General features: G+C 36.4%; 1 protein-coding gene across 1 annotated transcript in view; it reads left to right on the top strand.

Annotated features, from left to right (window-relative positions):
* Positions 1-15,272, top strand: part of LOC145987849 (P2R1A-PPP2R2A-interacting phosphatase regulator 1) — a 32,074-nt gene extending 16,802 nt beyond the window's left edge. The window contains exons 4-6 of the mRNA XM_083122594.1: positions 6,491-6,708; positions 8,958-9,128; positions 11,267-15,272. Coding sequence (XP_082978720.1) covers positions 6,491-6,708; positions 8,958-9,128; positions 11,267-11,630 — 753 coding nt within the window. The 3' untranslated portion in view covers positions 11,631-15,272. The remainder of the gene's footprint in view (positions 1-6,490; positions 6,709-8,957; positions 9,129-11,266) is intronic.
* The last annotated feature ends 287 nt before the right edge of the window (positions 15,273-15,559 follow it).

Below are 15,559 nucleotides of genomic sequence, written 5' to 3'. Positions count from 1 at the left end.
CAATATTCCTCTCCACTAAATTTCTAGGTGAAAGTATAATAATATAAGGGCATGGAACATCTGGAAGGGGTCAAGGATGAACACACCTCAAAAACGAAGGTCAACCTAAAAGTATATATTTCACACGTATAATTAGATTTCAGTCATAGTAATTTTCATTAATTATTATGTAATGGGGATGCAGGAATGCAATAATTTCAAATTCAGGTGGTGTTTTTTGAGGGGACAGCACTAGTATCGGGGTAATATGCTCCATGGAAAAATACCTTTCTTGTCCCTTTGTGGAAAAATCTGCGAACGTCCGTGATTAGGGGGGGCAATCCCCCCCGTGCGCACGCCTATGACCAACATATAGGGAATAGTTTATAACATCGAGTAGCAGGATATCTCTCCTGTATGAGGGTCACTATTTATATTTTGAGCCTAACAATGAAAAAACAGGAATTTGGCATTGAAAACTGCTTTATTGGTTTTCGAAGTATTCTCCTTTATGGTCAATACACTTTTGCATTCGTTCGAACCATTTGTCAAAGCTGTTTTTCCAATCTTCTTGAGACACCTCCATAATATGGTTTTTGAACGCATCAACGGCGTCTTCCGCCGACGAAAATCATTGTCCACGCAATTTATTCTTGGCATTCGGGAACAAGAAGAAGTCATTGGGTGCCAAATCAGGACTGAATGGCGGATGACCCATCAATTCGATTTTTTGACTGTTCATAAAGTCGGTTGTTAGACGAGATGTGTGACAGCTGGCATTGTCTTGATGAAGAGTGATCCGACGGCGTTTGTTTGTTTTCCGTATTTGACCAAAGACCTCTGGCAAACAAATTGTTGTGTACCATTCAGAGTTGACCGTTCTACATTCCTCTAAAGGCACAGTTGCCACATGACCAGTTTTCCGGAAAAAACAGGCGACCATTTGTTTCGATGTGCTTCGAGCGCGAACAACTTTTGTTGGATTGGGTTCATCTTGAAACACCCATACAGTCGACTGCTGTTTACGTTCCGGCTCATATGAATATATCCATGATTCGTCACCTGTTACAATCTTATATACGTCTTTTGAAGCACCTTGATTGTATTTATTGAGCATTTGTTTGCACCAATTGACGCGAGCGTCTTTTTGAGTTTTTGTCAAATTGTGTGGGATCCAACGAGAACATACCTTTCTCACAGCTAAATGATCATGTAATATTTTATATATGCTGGTGGCACTAATGCCTATGGTTGCCTCAATCTCACAGTATGTCACATGACGATCTTGCAGTATTAGGTTTTGCACAGCATCAATGTTTTCTTGAACAACAACTGATTTTGGACGACCTTGGTGAATCTCGTCAGTGAGCGAATGGCGGCCACGATTAAATTCGTTATACCAGCCTTTCACAGTGGCAAGGAATGGGGCTTCATTGCCAAATGTGGAAGTAAGTTGATCGATGCACTCTTGTCTTGATAATCCACGTCGAAAATCGTAAAAAAATCATCGCACGAAAATGTTCACGAGTTAATTCCATTTTATTGTTGTCGCGCCATCTCCAAATCAACATAAACAACACAAATGAAGCTATTAACAAAACATTTGAAGTACGTTATGGTCAATAATGCCAGACGATTCGGTGCAAACGTCAAATCGCGCCTAACTTCAATCAGTGTTGCCAAGGTTCAAAATATAAATAGTGACCCTCGTATGGTGCTGTAAACTAGGGAAATAATGACGATGTTTTGTAGTAGTGCATAGCTATTCAGCCTGTTGCGACAGATGTGCAGAACAGGCGGAAGACATTGTTTTGTGTTTTCTGCAGTTGGTGGATTATCCTAGGTGAGATGATTTTTCATGTTCTTTCTTTTCTTAACATAATAAAAATGTGTCTTACACCCTAAGGCGTCATGCTTTGTGCTCCGCCTGATGAAATTATCATGAGGATGAATTATATGATGAAACTGATGAAGGGACACTCACAAAGATGATCCATGCCGTGATTTGAACTTCCGGATGTGCTAACCACTCCATCACGGAGGTCAGTGCTAATGCACCTGAATATCACTCCAATAGTTAGCCATTTGGAATCATTGGGGAAGTCGTGTAGTTACTAAAATGTGTACTTTTAGCATTTTTGATACAATTAAAACTATTTACAGCCAATGCATATTACTCATATTGAACCGGAATGACGAATTTGCAAATTTACTACAGGACTTTTCAAACATCCGCAGATAATTGTACATATAAGTAGTGAAGACCTGTTTGTATGTGTATGTGTGTGATGCAGTTCTTTGGAAGGTTCATATTCCTTTAATAAATTCTAAGAGGACTTTTGAACTTTAGGAATGGCGATAAAGGGGGTAGTGAGGATTGGAAAAGAGTTCTTAGCCCCAGATTTTTATTGTACAGTAGACGCATTTCGAGCAAAACAAAAGAAAAACGTTTTTTTTTTTTTCATTCATAAAAGGTCATTACAATGCTCAAGTACATTTCCTACTTCAGGAAGATGTTACCTTATTACGACGTGTTCTAAAATCGTGAAGGGCAGGGCAACTGCTTATCTGCTTGGATCAACAACGGCCACTGATCATTTGATACTAAGAAATTGTAAAATCATAAGTCGCCAAACTTTTCACGAAATTGACATGATACCTGCTGTCTACCTGGTAGGTGGATTTATTCAGTGGCTCTGAGATCGTTATTTGGTTCTATAGGTTATATATACAGTTAAATGTGTACAATTATTATCCTCTGCAAATGGTGTTTCCAATTTCCGAAATAGGTGTCAAAAATGAATTTTTGAAAGTTGGAGGACGTTCAACGTCTCAAGAACCGTCAAGTTTGTTTTCTGTTTGTAGTGATTGATTGATTTAGTTTACTTTATATCGCTTTTCTGTCACTTTTGGCTAATAGCGAAGAGGGGGGATGAGTGATGATATGATGAAATTGAGGAATGGACACCCATACCCAAGCTGGGATTCGAACCCAGGACCTTTGGTGTCGTAGCGCAATGTGCTAACCACTCCGCCCTGGGAGGCAGCTTTTTTGATTGTAGTTTCTCATTCGAGTATTTGCAATGAACATAATTGTCAGCGATGTTTTCTCAATCCTTTCATCGTTACATCTGTTTTTGTTATTGAAAACATCCAAGAGCAAAAATACGACATTAGGGAATTAAAAGACTACAGAAACTACCTAACTCTTAAATGTTAAGAATTAGAAAGATTATAAATTAACATCCTCGCTTCGGTTAGCGGTAATAATGATGCTTTGTAATAGAGGGGTTACGAGTTCGATCCACGGTCAGGCACATTTAATTAAGTGGCTCGGATTCCACTATAGGCTGTAGGTTTTGCCCCGATTAGCCTTTGTGCAACTCTTGGGCAGTTTTATTCCTTGTAAGCTTAGGTCTACATGTTAATAAATTATTATTTATGACGGAAAATAATTTATACCGAATAGCCAATTTCTATTCCATGGAGAAGAATCAGATGTGAAACACACATAAAACCAGTGCTTGAAAAATCTTCTTCAGAGCTAGGCGCCAGCTCTGAAAATCAGGTGCCAGGAAACCACCTACAGTGGAACCTTGATAACTGGAATCTTAACATCTCGAATTTCTTGATAAGTTGATTTTTTTGTAATCCCCTTGAATTGTCCATAACACTCAATACTAATTTTACCTGAACAACTCGAATAAAGCCTTGATAAGACGAATTTTTGTACAGTTTATGGAATGCCGTTTGAGCTCAGTAACTCAATAAGTCGAAGTGTAGGGTGTGTAAGTACTATGTCAGGTGATCAGCAATCGTTTTGGGCATACGTTGTGCCGATGTTCAGAAGGGTCAGTAAACATTTAGACCTCTATAACTCAAAGTCGGCGATTTTGGCCCTCAATAACCCGAACCTTGGTAAGTCAAAATCCTTGATACCTCCAATTTTATCTTTTCCCCCTCAAGTTTGAGTTATCAAGCTTCCACCGTACTAGCAATTGTGCATACTATAAGAAGTTGAGCATCACCGTATTCAAAACATAGCTAAATCATGTGAGAAAGCAGAAAATTAGGGGTTGGGTGACAAAGAGTAAGGTACTGATTCTATGAAATGTTCACAACATTGAAAAGCAATCATTTGCTAACTTAAGCTGTACTGCAGTTTGAACTTAGAATCTTCAAAATTTCGTACATGCAAACTTAAAAAAAAAAAAACTGCAATATTACAGCAAAAGATCACAGTCGCCATGGCGACCTGGCGACTGGGATTTTTCGAGCCCTGTATAAAACTATTTGTAGTTATTTTCACTACTAATCACATCTGCCCAGTGTGAGAGCTGCAACTGTATCCATTGATTTATGTCAATGATATTGATAGTCAATGCTTTTGTCTTACATTACATAGTGTTATTTGTCGTATATCCAGAAAGTTGATTGATTGATTTGCTTATTTTACTTTGCTTTTTGTGCCACTTTTGGCCAATTTGCGAAGATGGGGATGAGTGATGATATGATGAAATGGATGAATGGACACTCACAAACATCCGTGCCCAAGCTGGGATTCGAACCCGGGACCCCTGGCATCATAGCGCGATGTGCTAGCCACTCCCCTACGGTGGCCGGCCCCAGAAAGTTGAAAGTTAAAGAAGTTTTATGGTGTGTTTTGTATGGTCATTATCAATAGTAAGTCTGTCATATTATTCCACTAAATAATGTCTTTGGGAAAGAAAAAAACAACATAATTAATGTATTTTATTTTACATAAGACCTATGCTTAAAAGTAAAAAAAAAAGGTAAAGTGCTCCCCTGTGTATAGCACCATGCCATGAAGGCGTATAGGCGGTGTGGGGGTAACGCCCCACACTTTCTTGATCTGGTCGTGAGTGGGGGTGATGTGATCAGCATCACGCCCCTGACCGCCTTTACCCCCAGGGTTTTCCCCAGGTACCCATGTTATTTGATGCTGGGATGATGACACAGAACTATCTTACGTTGTGATTTATCTTTGGGTCTGACTGTAATATATATATGTAATTGGTGAAAAAATAACATAGTAAAGTATTAAGTAAATATATTTTATCCCCCTACTTACAAATCATGAAAAGAGTCAAATTCGAAATTAAATTGAATGGACATTCAAAATGTTTAAATATAGCACTATTTCCATAACAGATCATCAAGTATTTTTTACCATTGACCCTCAGAAATATCTCAAACTGACAATGAACGTTTGCTGTTGTCATTGCACTACAACCCCATCATGGTTTAGTATTAGGATATCACGTAGTGAAGAACTGTTTACAAGCATCGCCCAAACCATTGATTCTCCCCCAAAACCTTTCCTGCCTTTTTTTCTTTTCCTAGCTCTCAGCATGCAGTTTTCTTGCCACTTGAAGGGAAGACTGGCCGATTGTGAAAGAAAAAAGGGAATGTGGAGGAGTGAGGAGGGGGGGTTCATGAGGAGCATGAGCGGTACAGAGGGGGAAACAGCCTGCACGACCAGCTTAGAAAAGTTGAAGTTAACATTTACGTACATTGCTCTGTACGTCGAAAAGCTACAGACATTCTAAAGAAAATTCTATAAGATCAGTTTCATTTCTTTGCTGTAGAAGAACAGTTGAAGCTTTCTTGTGCTTTAAAATGTTGATTTAAGTTATTACATACAATTAGCGAACAAGTGAATTTTACGAAATTGAGATAAGGAAAACTACGTAATAAGTAATGTATTTAAAAAAAGGCTTAACGATATAACTAATTTCATATTTGATCTTTAACTCAGTAAAATTTAAATGACACACACTTGACTGTTCGATCACAGACGGTCGACGCAAGAACCTATTTTTTAGGTATCATCACCAGCGGTGATACTAGCTCTTAAGGAGCAAAATGTTGCCAATAAAAGTTGTTTGTTTTGATCAACACTGCACTGTAAAAGTTTGTTGGTGTGTGGTGACACCCTGTCTGTGTATTTAAATATTTCGTCCTGGATGTACATCATCTTTAATTGACATGTAGCTCATGTCATGAAATGTTTCAATTTACAAGAAGTGTAGATTTTCTTATTGCCTGCTGATTGATTTGTCTCATTCACTTTTAATATTAATATCATTATTAAATTCTTCAAACCTTATAGGCTTGTGTCAGCAAAGTATGGCTTTCTTGTGTGTATACAACAAAAATCGTTCATGTAGGCAAGTATCAATGAATATAATTTTTTTTTTTTTTTTTTTAACTTACGTTCATAAAATCATACCTATATTGTGCATATTTTGTGGTTTAAGAAGAGTCAAATTGCTTCCAATAGATGAGTTTAATTAAGAGCTTGCTGCTCCAAAGCAGTGTTTATGTAGATATATATATTTCTGTTCCCTGAATTGTAAGCCTCTTAAGTTGGTCAGTTTATAGTGATAATGGACAGCCTTTTTCTTTATAGTGAATAATGTGTAGAGGCAGTGACACAAGATAACCAATTTGTAAAATTTTATTTAAACTTTTTTCTTTCTCTCTTCAGACTGACATGGATGTTAAAGGAGATGGTCGGCGAATGTCACGCAGTGTTCTTGACCCATTGCACCTTCACCTTCCACAATGCCCACCTCAGTGTTCCTCACCCTCGCCGACCAGGAGTTTAAGTGGCAGTGTTGGCAGACAATGCTTCTCACCAAGCATGCAGATGGCCGTGAGGAGCAGCCCTTCACCAAGTCCTACAAGGAAGGCTTTCACAACAAGGTTAGTGCAGTGGATATTCCTGTTATTTCATGAATTGTGCAGGTGTAGTATTTTCAGGGTGCCTTTGCTGTTATGCCAATGTCTTACGTCCCTCAGGAAGCTTACACATATCTTAGAAACCAACCATCAGAAATAAATGGGACTTTTCGAACTAAGGCAAATAAATAAGCTGCATGTGTTGCTTGTATGGGCTCGTTTCTCAGTGACATACATCGTATAGCTTTGGTCTGTTGTTTGTGCATGCATAGGAATGCTTTCTTATGGACTGAAGGGGTCTGTGTCATTGTTGCTTCCGTCTAATTTTAGCTTCAAAATGTAAAATACTTAGTTCATGCTTATGTGTGAGATTTTTGAGTCTTCATTTGAGAAAGCAAATTTCCTCAGATCTTAATCACAATTGAGTACCACAGTAGATGTTTGTGTTATGTAGAGCTGTATGGCTGCAATTGGTTGTTGGGATTCTTAATAGTTGAGGTTAAAAGTTTTAATTGTAAACCAACTTGTAATTGTCTGCAAACTTCGAACGTCATAGAATTTGGTACCCTATATTTCACCATGTATTTTAAGGTGCTGTTATGTTGCATGAGTTATGCTCTAAATAAAATATCTTTAAAATATTTTAAGTGTCATTCAAACCAGACAATAGTTCCAGTGTTATAATAATTCCTCCATATATGCATTTAATTCCAATATGGATGAAAGGCACCTCCTCAATGGTATAATGGTAACATTGTCATTGTATAACAAGCGGTCCTGGGTTTGATACCTGTTGGAGGCACATAGTGGTTCAGGTCCTGCATTAGACTATAGCTTCAGTCCCAAATAGCCTATATGTTCGTAAAGTGGACTTAACACAATAACTCAACCTCAATATGGAGGATGAATTGCCTTACAATTCATTTAAAGGAGTAAGAGTGACTTATCTGTGGAAACATGAAAACTGCGGTGTACTTTTCACACCATGTTGAATACATTATCAAAAAGGCAGCCATATTGTTCATTCTGACCATGAATGGTGTGAAGAAGTGACCATTGAGTGTTAAAGCACTCCTGAAGAAGGGTGGTCATTTGTAGATGCAGTGCACTTTGCAAGATTCTTGCTCATTTTGCCAATTTAAACCATTGGAATCTTTTAACTTGCCAAACTATATTTTTAGAAGAAACTTTCCCAGGTTTTTTCATCAAAATCCCCAGCTTCCCCATGGCTTTTACACATAGGTTAAATTTCCTGACTTTCCTGTTATTTTCAGGATTTTCAAGTTAATGGGAATTTTGATCTGAAAATAAGCCTAAGATAATTAAAAAATGCAGTTTGAACCTATAAATTTTCAAAGTTTGCGAATTATGTTTTCACTTTCAAAAATGTTGGACATTTTGTAAGTTTAAAACATATTTAGGTTTGAGATCAATTTTTCAGCACCCATTTGACAGTGGTTACCCATATTCAAAAGCATTTTCCATGATTTTTTAAAAGTTAATTTCAGAGAACTACGAAAAATGAGCTGTCATCATGCACCCATTCCATTTTATTGTTTTTGTGAGTATATTATTAATATATATTTTCATGTTCCCCTCCCTCCTCCTATCATAAAAGTGCAAAATCTTACACAGTGGAACATCTCTGTAAGGGACACCAATGCGGAATGTGAAAGTAACTGTTATTCAGAAGTGTTCACTATTCAGAAATAACAATGCTATGAAAACTTGATTTGCACATCAAATTGTTTTATATAATTAAATGCTCGAATTTCTTCCAAGTTTAATGAACAAAATTTATCATAGATGTAAATTTTCCATATTAATTTCTAATGTGTCTACAATTTTGCAAAACATCTCCAAGTGTTTTTCTCATTGACATTTTCATTTAAAGTTTATCATTTGCATGTCTGCCATCATAGCACATGTACCACACACTTGACAAGATAAAAACGCTATGCATTTTTAAAATGTAAAACTTCAACAATCAGGTACTCTTCAGGCATGAAAAATGCATAAGTACATCTGGTTGCCACCAAATCATCGCAACTTCTACATGGAAAAGACATTTTGCTCATTATTGCAACACTGTTACTTCTGAATTTCAGAAATCGCCATTATTGTTTCTCATGGTTGTCCATTTTTCGGAACATTTAAATTGACGCTGGGCGATGGCTTTCAGTATCTTTGTCATTTATTTTAAATGTAAAAATTCAGTGTTTTTAGTACCAAGTAGCTCAGTATTTTCTTTCACTCGCCGTCTTTGTTTTAAGGAGAAGTCTGAGTCCCATTGCCATGAGGCCGAGTTCATTGGGTGCTGTAAAGAGAAAGTGTGAACTGGAAGATGACAAGGTGGATGGTTACCTCTCACCTCCAGCGAAGAGGCCTAGTTACTACTCCTTGGAAAGAGGAGGGCTTCTGATACCACATTCATTGGCAAACAGGTATGGTTGGTGAAATTGTTACACTTATTTCTTGCACAGGAAAAAGTTACAAGATGGATACATTTTCCATTGTATCAATATACTGTATTTAATCAAATTGCTTCTACCCCTTTTTTTAAAATTAGAAATATGGTGTTTTAAAATAAGGGTGTGCAGCTTACATGGGTATATTGTAGAGTTGAACCAGTGCCGATATATCATTATGAGCCAATACATGGAGTATCTGTTGGAATTTATTCACCAATACAACCAGTACTTTATCCAGAGTTTGTTTATTTTATGCAAAAATTCTGCATGACATTATCATGTGAATTTCGTTAAATTTGGAAATTTACATGTATTTTGCAACACTATTGTACCCAAAATGCAAAGCCACACTTACTATATTTGTTCCCAGTTTGATGATGAAACTTTAATATTTACATATTTTAAACAAGATGCAAAATTTTGTAATCACATTGTGTGCACTAATGATTTTTTGATTTGTACCGAAGTGTGAAACTGCATTTAATCTTTATTTGCAGGGAAGTGAAGTGAATTAAATAACATGAAATGCATAAGAAATGTAATTACAATAAATAAGCTTCACAAGAATAATCTTGGATTATTCTTCTTTACAGTCAAAAAAAAAATGTGTAAATGTCTGTGAAAACTCTTGTATACTGTAGATATAGATAGCATTGTTTCCATATTCTCATACATTTTGTGCCCACAATTAGTAATGACTAAAGTATTGCATGTATATTTCATATTTGAATTCGTGTCCAGATATTTATTTGAAATTTATTAATAGACAAACAAAAGTGATATTCTTTTGTGTAAATTCACGTTCATGGCTACTTCATATCCCATTCAGGGAGAGATTCCAATTGCAATGTAATTCCAGTATCATCATGATGCTCATGAGTTTCCTACATAAATTGAATTCCATTCACGTCTATAAGTACACTGGTATTGATTCATATATTCTACTTAAATAAAACAAACAATACTAGGATAATAAGAACATTTAATTTAAAGCATTGGCAAATAATTATTACATTTTAAAAATAACATTTTGAGCATATATGCCTATTGTAAGAACGAGTAGAATTTATTAATGGCCAACCTTTCAGGATTTGAAGGAACATTAAAAAGAGAGTGTTCTAGATCCTTTTTTTTTATTATTATATTGTTGTTGTTGATATTGCAATAGAATGCAATACAATATGTTGTATTTATTGTATTTTCTCAAGGTTTGCAATCTACAGGATTAGCATGCAACAACATTGCATTACATACAAATTAACAGTGACTCAAATATGTAAGAAATACAGGGCATGCCATTTATGGTTGCACCAACTGGTGGCGAAGTTGTAGATGTTTAACTTGTCCAGCATCAAGTGAAACCCCTCAGTTGGAAGTATTGGCTCATCCCTTACAGGCTGTGTATAGGTATTCAATCATTATGCTTTGTCAAGTTTTTTTGAAGACAGAATGCAGGGTAAAGGGTCCTCTCATGATACATGTTCTTGGAAAGAATACAAAACATGAATAACATTTTCTCACATTCTATAATTTGCATTTATTTCAAGTGAAAAATTGCTAACAAGGCATTCTAATTTAATTATGCTACAGTTGTTTCTCACTGTGTAGTGTTTATTGCTTTTCATCCCCCTGCTTCCACTCCCTTCAACCCAGTTCTGACAATCACTGACAGAGTGCAGTGCAGGACTCTTAATGATATTGACTAAAGTTAGTTTTATATATATATATATATATATATATATATATATAATAAATCCAGGTGCATGGCTTATTGTAAGGCATGTGTTTGGAAAGTATATATGGTGGACCCTGATTTTACATTTGCATTTTTCTGTATGGTACAGTCACAGACACTACTGGGTTGTAACAATCCAATTAACTTTCAGTTTGATCATTACAACAAGAAATGTCCATGACTGTACATTCAATCTTCATACTCCCAATATAGAATAATGATATAAAATTTCCCGGATTTTACGTTCTCATGTATTTTAAGTTTTTCAACTTTTTACCTTGAAAAATGTGAAATCGAGGTTTTACTGTATGTTGTTATTGGTAAGTTCTATATTATAACCTCACTAATATGCTGAATAAAATCTTGTGCTTTCCAGTCTTGAAACCACACCAAGCCCTATCCCAGGCTCTCTAAGTTCCGTTGGCACTCCGGAATCATTGTCAAGTGCCGATTCTCCAGGGTTCACATTCCGGCCGGTGGACAGCCCGGGCAGCATGGCTACGGACCCTTCTCCAGTTCGAACAGTAAGTATGTCAGATCAACCGCAGCCTATGGGCGAGAAATCCATGGTGTCTTCTGGACCATCTCGCCAAGGATCTGTCACGATGGGGTGCGATGAAACCCTGACTGACGAACCAATGCACGAGGAGCTTTCCGACGGACAGAATAGGAATGCCGATATATCTTTACTTTCAAAACATGACCATGTGATGACATCTGTTGATCAGAATTCAAGGTAATATGACACAGATTGCACGACAACCCTCTAGTCCTGTAAAAGTTTTTTTTTAAATAACATAATTATGACTGAATTATGTTTTTTTGTTGGTGTGAATAGCATAATGTAAACCACACTTAAAAGTTAACATTGTATGCAGAGATTTTTCAATGTCGAACTTCCAATGCCAGTATGGTAATGTGATCAAAGTTTGTAGATATCCTATGTAACACCAGCGTAAGTTATGAGACTGAAATGTGTATGTGATTAAGCTGAAAGCTTTCAAAATAATGTTAAGTGTTTTGTGTTGTTTAAGTTAAAAATGGAGGTATTATGTAGTAATCATGGACTGGTGTTCCACCAGGAAATGACACTCTTGTATAGATATATATGTTGATGAAACAGAGCTTCCTACAAGAGTATTATAACCGTATTATCACAGATTCAATATATCGAAATGCCATATGTGACAGTTAAATATGAGGAAGATAAAAAGCTATTGTTTATCTCCTGCAGAGTAAAATTTTCACTTTTATCGTAATTATAGCAGGTTTCTCATGTTTATGCGTAGATGATTATGATTTGAAAGGCGCTAACTGTAAGTTTACATGAGTGATTGAGAATATGGAATTCAGGAAAAATATATATACATATTTTTCATTAACCATGCTATTGTGGGAGATGAAAAACATGTACCCAGTGATATTGGAAATGTTTTGTGTGCGTGTTTTTGTTGTGATATTGCAGAACCCATCATCCCCATTAGCCGTACGTGTTTGCCAATGATACTCAGTGCAACCATGCATACGTATTTCTTAGTGTACACTGTTTGCAACACTTAGTAAACAGCTTAAAGAACAGAGGAGGAAAATTTTGGCTTCATTCTGTCTACTCTTATCATTTGTTGTTTATGACACAGTTGCTAGGAATATAACAACTTGTGTTTTCTTGTTTCACTGTCTTTACTTGATATTAGTTTGCCTGGAGGGATACGTTTGTGCCATCTCTATCTATTTATCTAAATTGTACATGTATATTCTGTCGTTTTGTTTAATGTGAACTGACATTGTGAAAGTGTGTGTTCAAATGGGGTCAACAGTTTAAGGGAAAAAAATTTAAAACTTTCTAAACTTCCTATCGCCTCCTTTTATTCCCAAGACTGAATTGTCAATATGCAGATTCAGTATTCTCTTTTGGATATATGAGGCAGATCCAAATGAAAACCTCAAACGAGTTCATAACTAATAATGCATTAGATGAAGAGGGCAAATCTAAATGTTCGTCTTCAATATAATTTCACCCTGCCAATACATTTGTACCAACCGTGCTATAAAATGTGAATATGCTGGGGAAAAAATATGACAGACGTGTACACAGCCATTCATGACTTACAGCAAAATTACAGATTTTTACCATAAATTACAGGCTATTTATTGATATATCACACTGGTAAAATTATCGGTAATTTTACCTATGCCTGCTTTGGCCAATAGAGTACCAATTAATTTGTCCCATCCGTACTTGTAACTTTGTGCTACCAAGATCCTCTTTTTGAGGTTCAAAACAATAACGATTCAAAGGTGCTAAGGACATACTTACAGGAGGATACCTGTGATTATCCTACAGGTGGTACGAGGACGTAAGTTCTGGTGCTGATGCACTCTTGTTCACTCATGCCCGAGATGGAATGGTCACTCTGATGGTAACCCAAAACAAAGTGAGCCTGGGAAGGTTGTATCCACCTCAATGCTAACAAAATTTTGACTTGTCCGTTCATTCATACACTTGCTTTCTAGATAAGAATGTGAGCATGTTTATCTGACAGCAAAACCTGTCTTAGTGACAGGGTATCATAACGAAGCGTAAGTCTGTACATTCACATCAGCCCCTTCCTTGATCAGGGTCTCCAAGCACTCCACTCCATGGGTGGAAGCTGCTGCCAGGTGCAGCGGTGTCTGTCCTCTATAATTAACAGCATTTATGGATCTCAAGGATATTTCTCAATATTTCCATGCAAATTGAATACAGGAAATGTAAGACCCAACTGCAGAGATTCTTATCAGAACTTAACTAGTGTACACAGCAGGGGAAAAAGGCAAATATTTTTCAATCTACTTAATCTTTTTAGTGCAGGCCTGTCAGTTTTAATACTATGTCGCATCAGTTATCTGACATCTTCAGTTAAAACTTTGGCCGACAGTCAACATCAGATTCAATCCGAAGTTCTCAATATGAAAGAAAATCAGTTGCAAATTTTCAAAATTGTGTTTTTTTACAGTCAGTCTTGAATCTAAAACAGGAACTACTTTCCAAGTTTTGCTATGATTACAACAAGGAGAGAGTCATACTTGCTTTACTGCACGCGTCAGAGATAATTGCACGTATTGATTTTATAATTATGGAAATTGCATCCGGAAAATTATCTTATCATATCTTAACTCCTAATTGGCTTCGTACATTTATAAAGAATCACCCAAACTTTAAAAATACTTTATACACGGTTGTTATAGGCTTTTTTTATTCTATGACAAAGGTATTTTTAATTAATTATGATCCCAGCACTTGAGCTTTTCATTTACTTCTGGAAACTTCGCTTGTACAGTCAAATGCTATAGCAATTTTTTACAATAATTCTTGGTCTCGGATTAAAATTCCTGAGCTGACTTATAGTGTCGATCATAATGGAAATTCACGGTTAGTACAAATTGTAGACAGCACTTGTGAATTCAAGAATTTCTTTTATATTTGTTCTCATACTGAGAACATATATACTCACACAGACTTACATTTCGTTACAGTATGCTGAGTGTTGGAGTCACAATCTTGCCACTGATAGTCTTAGGTTCGAGTCCTGGTATTTGTTCCTTTTTAAGTGTCCCTAAATCAATTTCATTTCATCATCGTGAGAAGTGTAGAGAGGAAGAAAAGTGGCATAAAATGAGAAAGTACTGTACAAAATTCGGACACTAATGGTACATCCAGCAGTTTCAAATCTTCAGTAGTTGTAAATCTGGTGACATTATACTCCCTGGCTTCTGAATGAATGGCCATCTTCATGTTCAGCTAAAAATATCCTGATCAATACCAGTGTAACTGTTTGAATTACATATGCCTGACCCACAAAATGGAATGTTTCACTTTTCGGAATCTACATATCCTGGAATCCATGCAAAATGCATAATTGTAATAAGTTTCAAGCATTTTGTATTGGTGGGAGCCAGTGCATGAACATTAGTATTGGTTGAAAGGGGGATAAGAGTTCAGCCCTAGCTTTGCATCAAATGTGCCAGACCTGTTACCTCAGGCACACTCAAAATAGATACTAGCCAAGGTTCCTAAGTTCAGATAATGTGGAAGGCACTGATGTGTCATTGTGTTTCAGAACTAGCTTGCAGCCAACCTCATTGGCAAAGTGGTTAGCACAGCATGCTGTGACACCAGGGGTCCTGGGTTTGAATTCCAGCCAGTGAATGGATGTTCTTTGTGAGTGTCCCTTCATCAATTTCATCATATCACTCGTACTCATCGTCTCAATTAGCCAAAAGTGGCAGAAAAGCAATGATAAATAACAAAAATCAAGAACTCATTTGCAATTTTCATATGAATACATCTTGAAATGTGTAAACGAGAACTAGATAATCTGCAGCATTAAAATTCTACAAAAGCTATAAAGTATATATTATTTGACTTTAAGAGATTTGTGTTGCATTCAAGGAATTCTGATTGCAGTGAGTGTTTTATGATTTGTTGCACAAGAGTTACACAGCTAACCCTTACACTTTACTTTTTCTTAGCAATTTGTCATCAGTTTTCCCATTCCAGTTTTATATTTCTCATGTATGGTATCTAGATTTGTGAATATGTTTCAGTTGTCAAATTGTGTTCAGCAAAATATATCTGTGCACAAGAATGTATCCCATACATTGCTTGCCATACATATGTTTTATTTGC

This window comes from Lepisma saccharinum, chromosome 5 (assembly GCF_977018435.1).
Source record: "Lepisma saccharinum chromosome 5, izLepSacc3.1, whole genome shotgun sequence".
Lineage (NCBI taxonomy): Eukaryota > Metazoa > Arthropoda > Insecta > Zygentoma > Lepismatidae > Lepisma > Lepisma saccharinum.
This window is presented reverse-complemented; position numbering and strand designations above follow the sequence as displayed.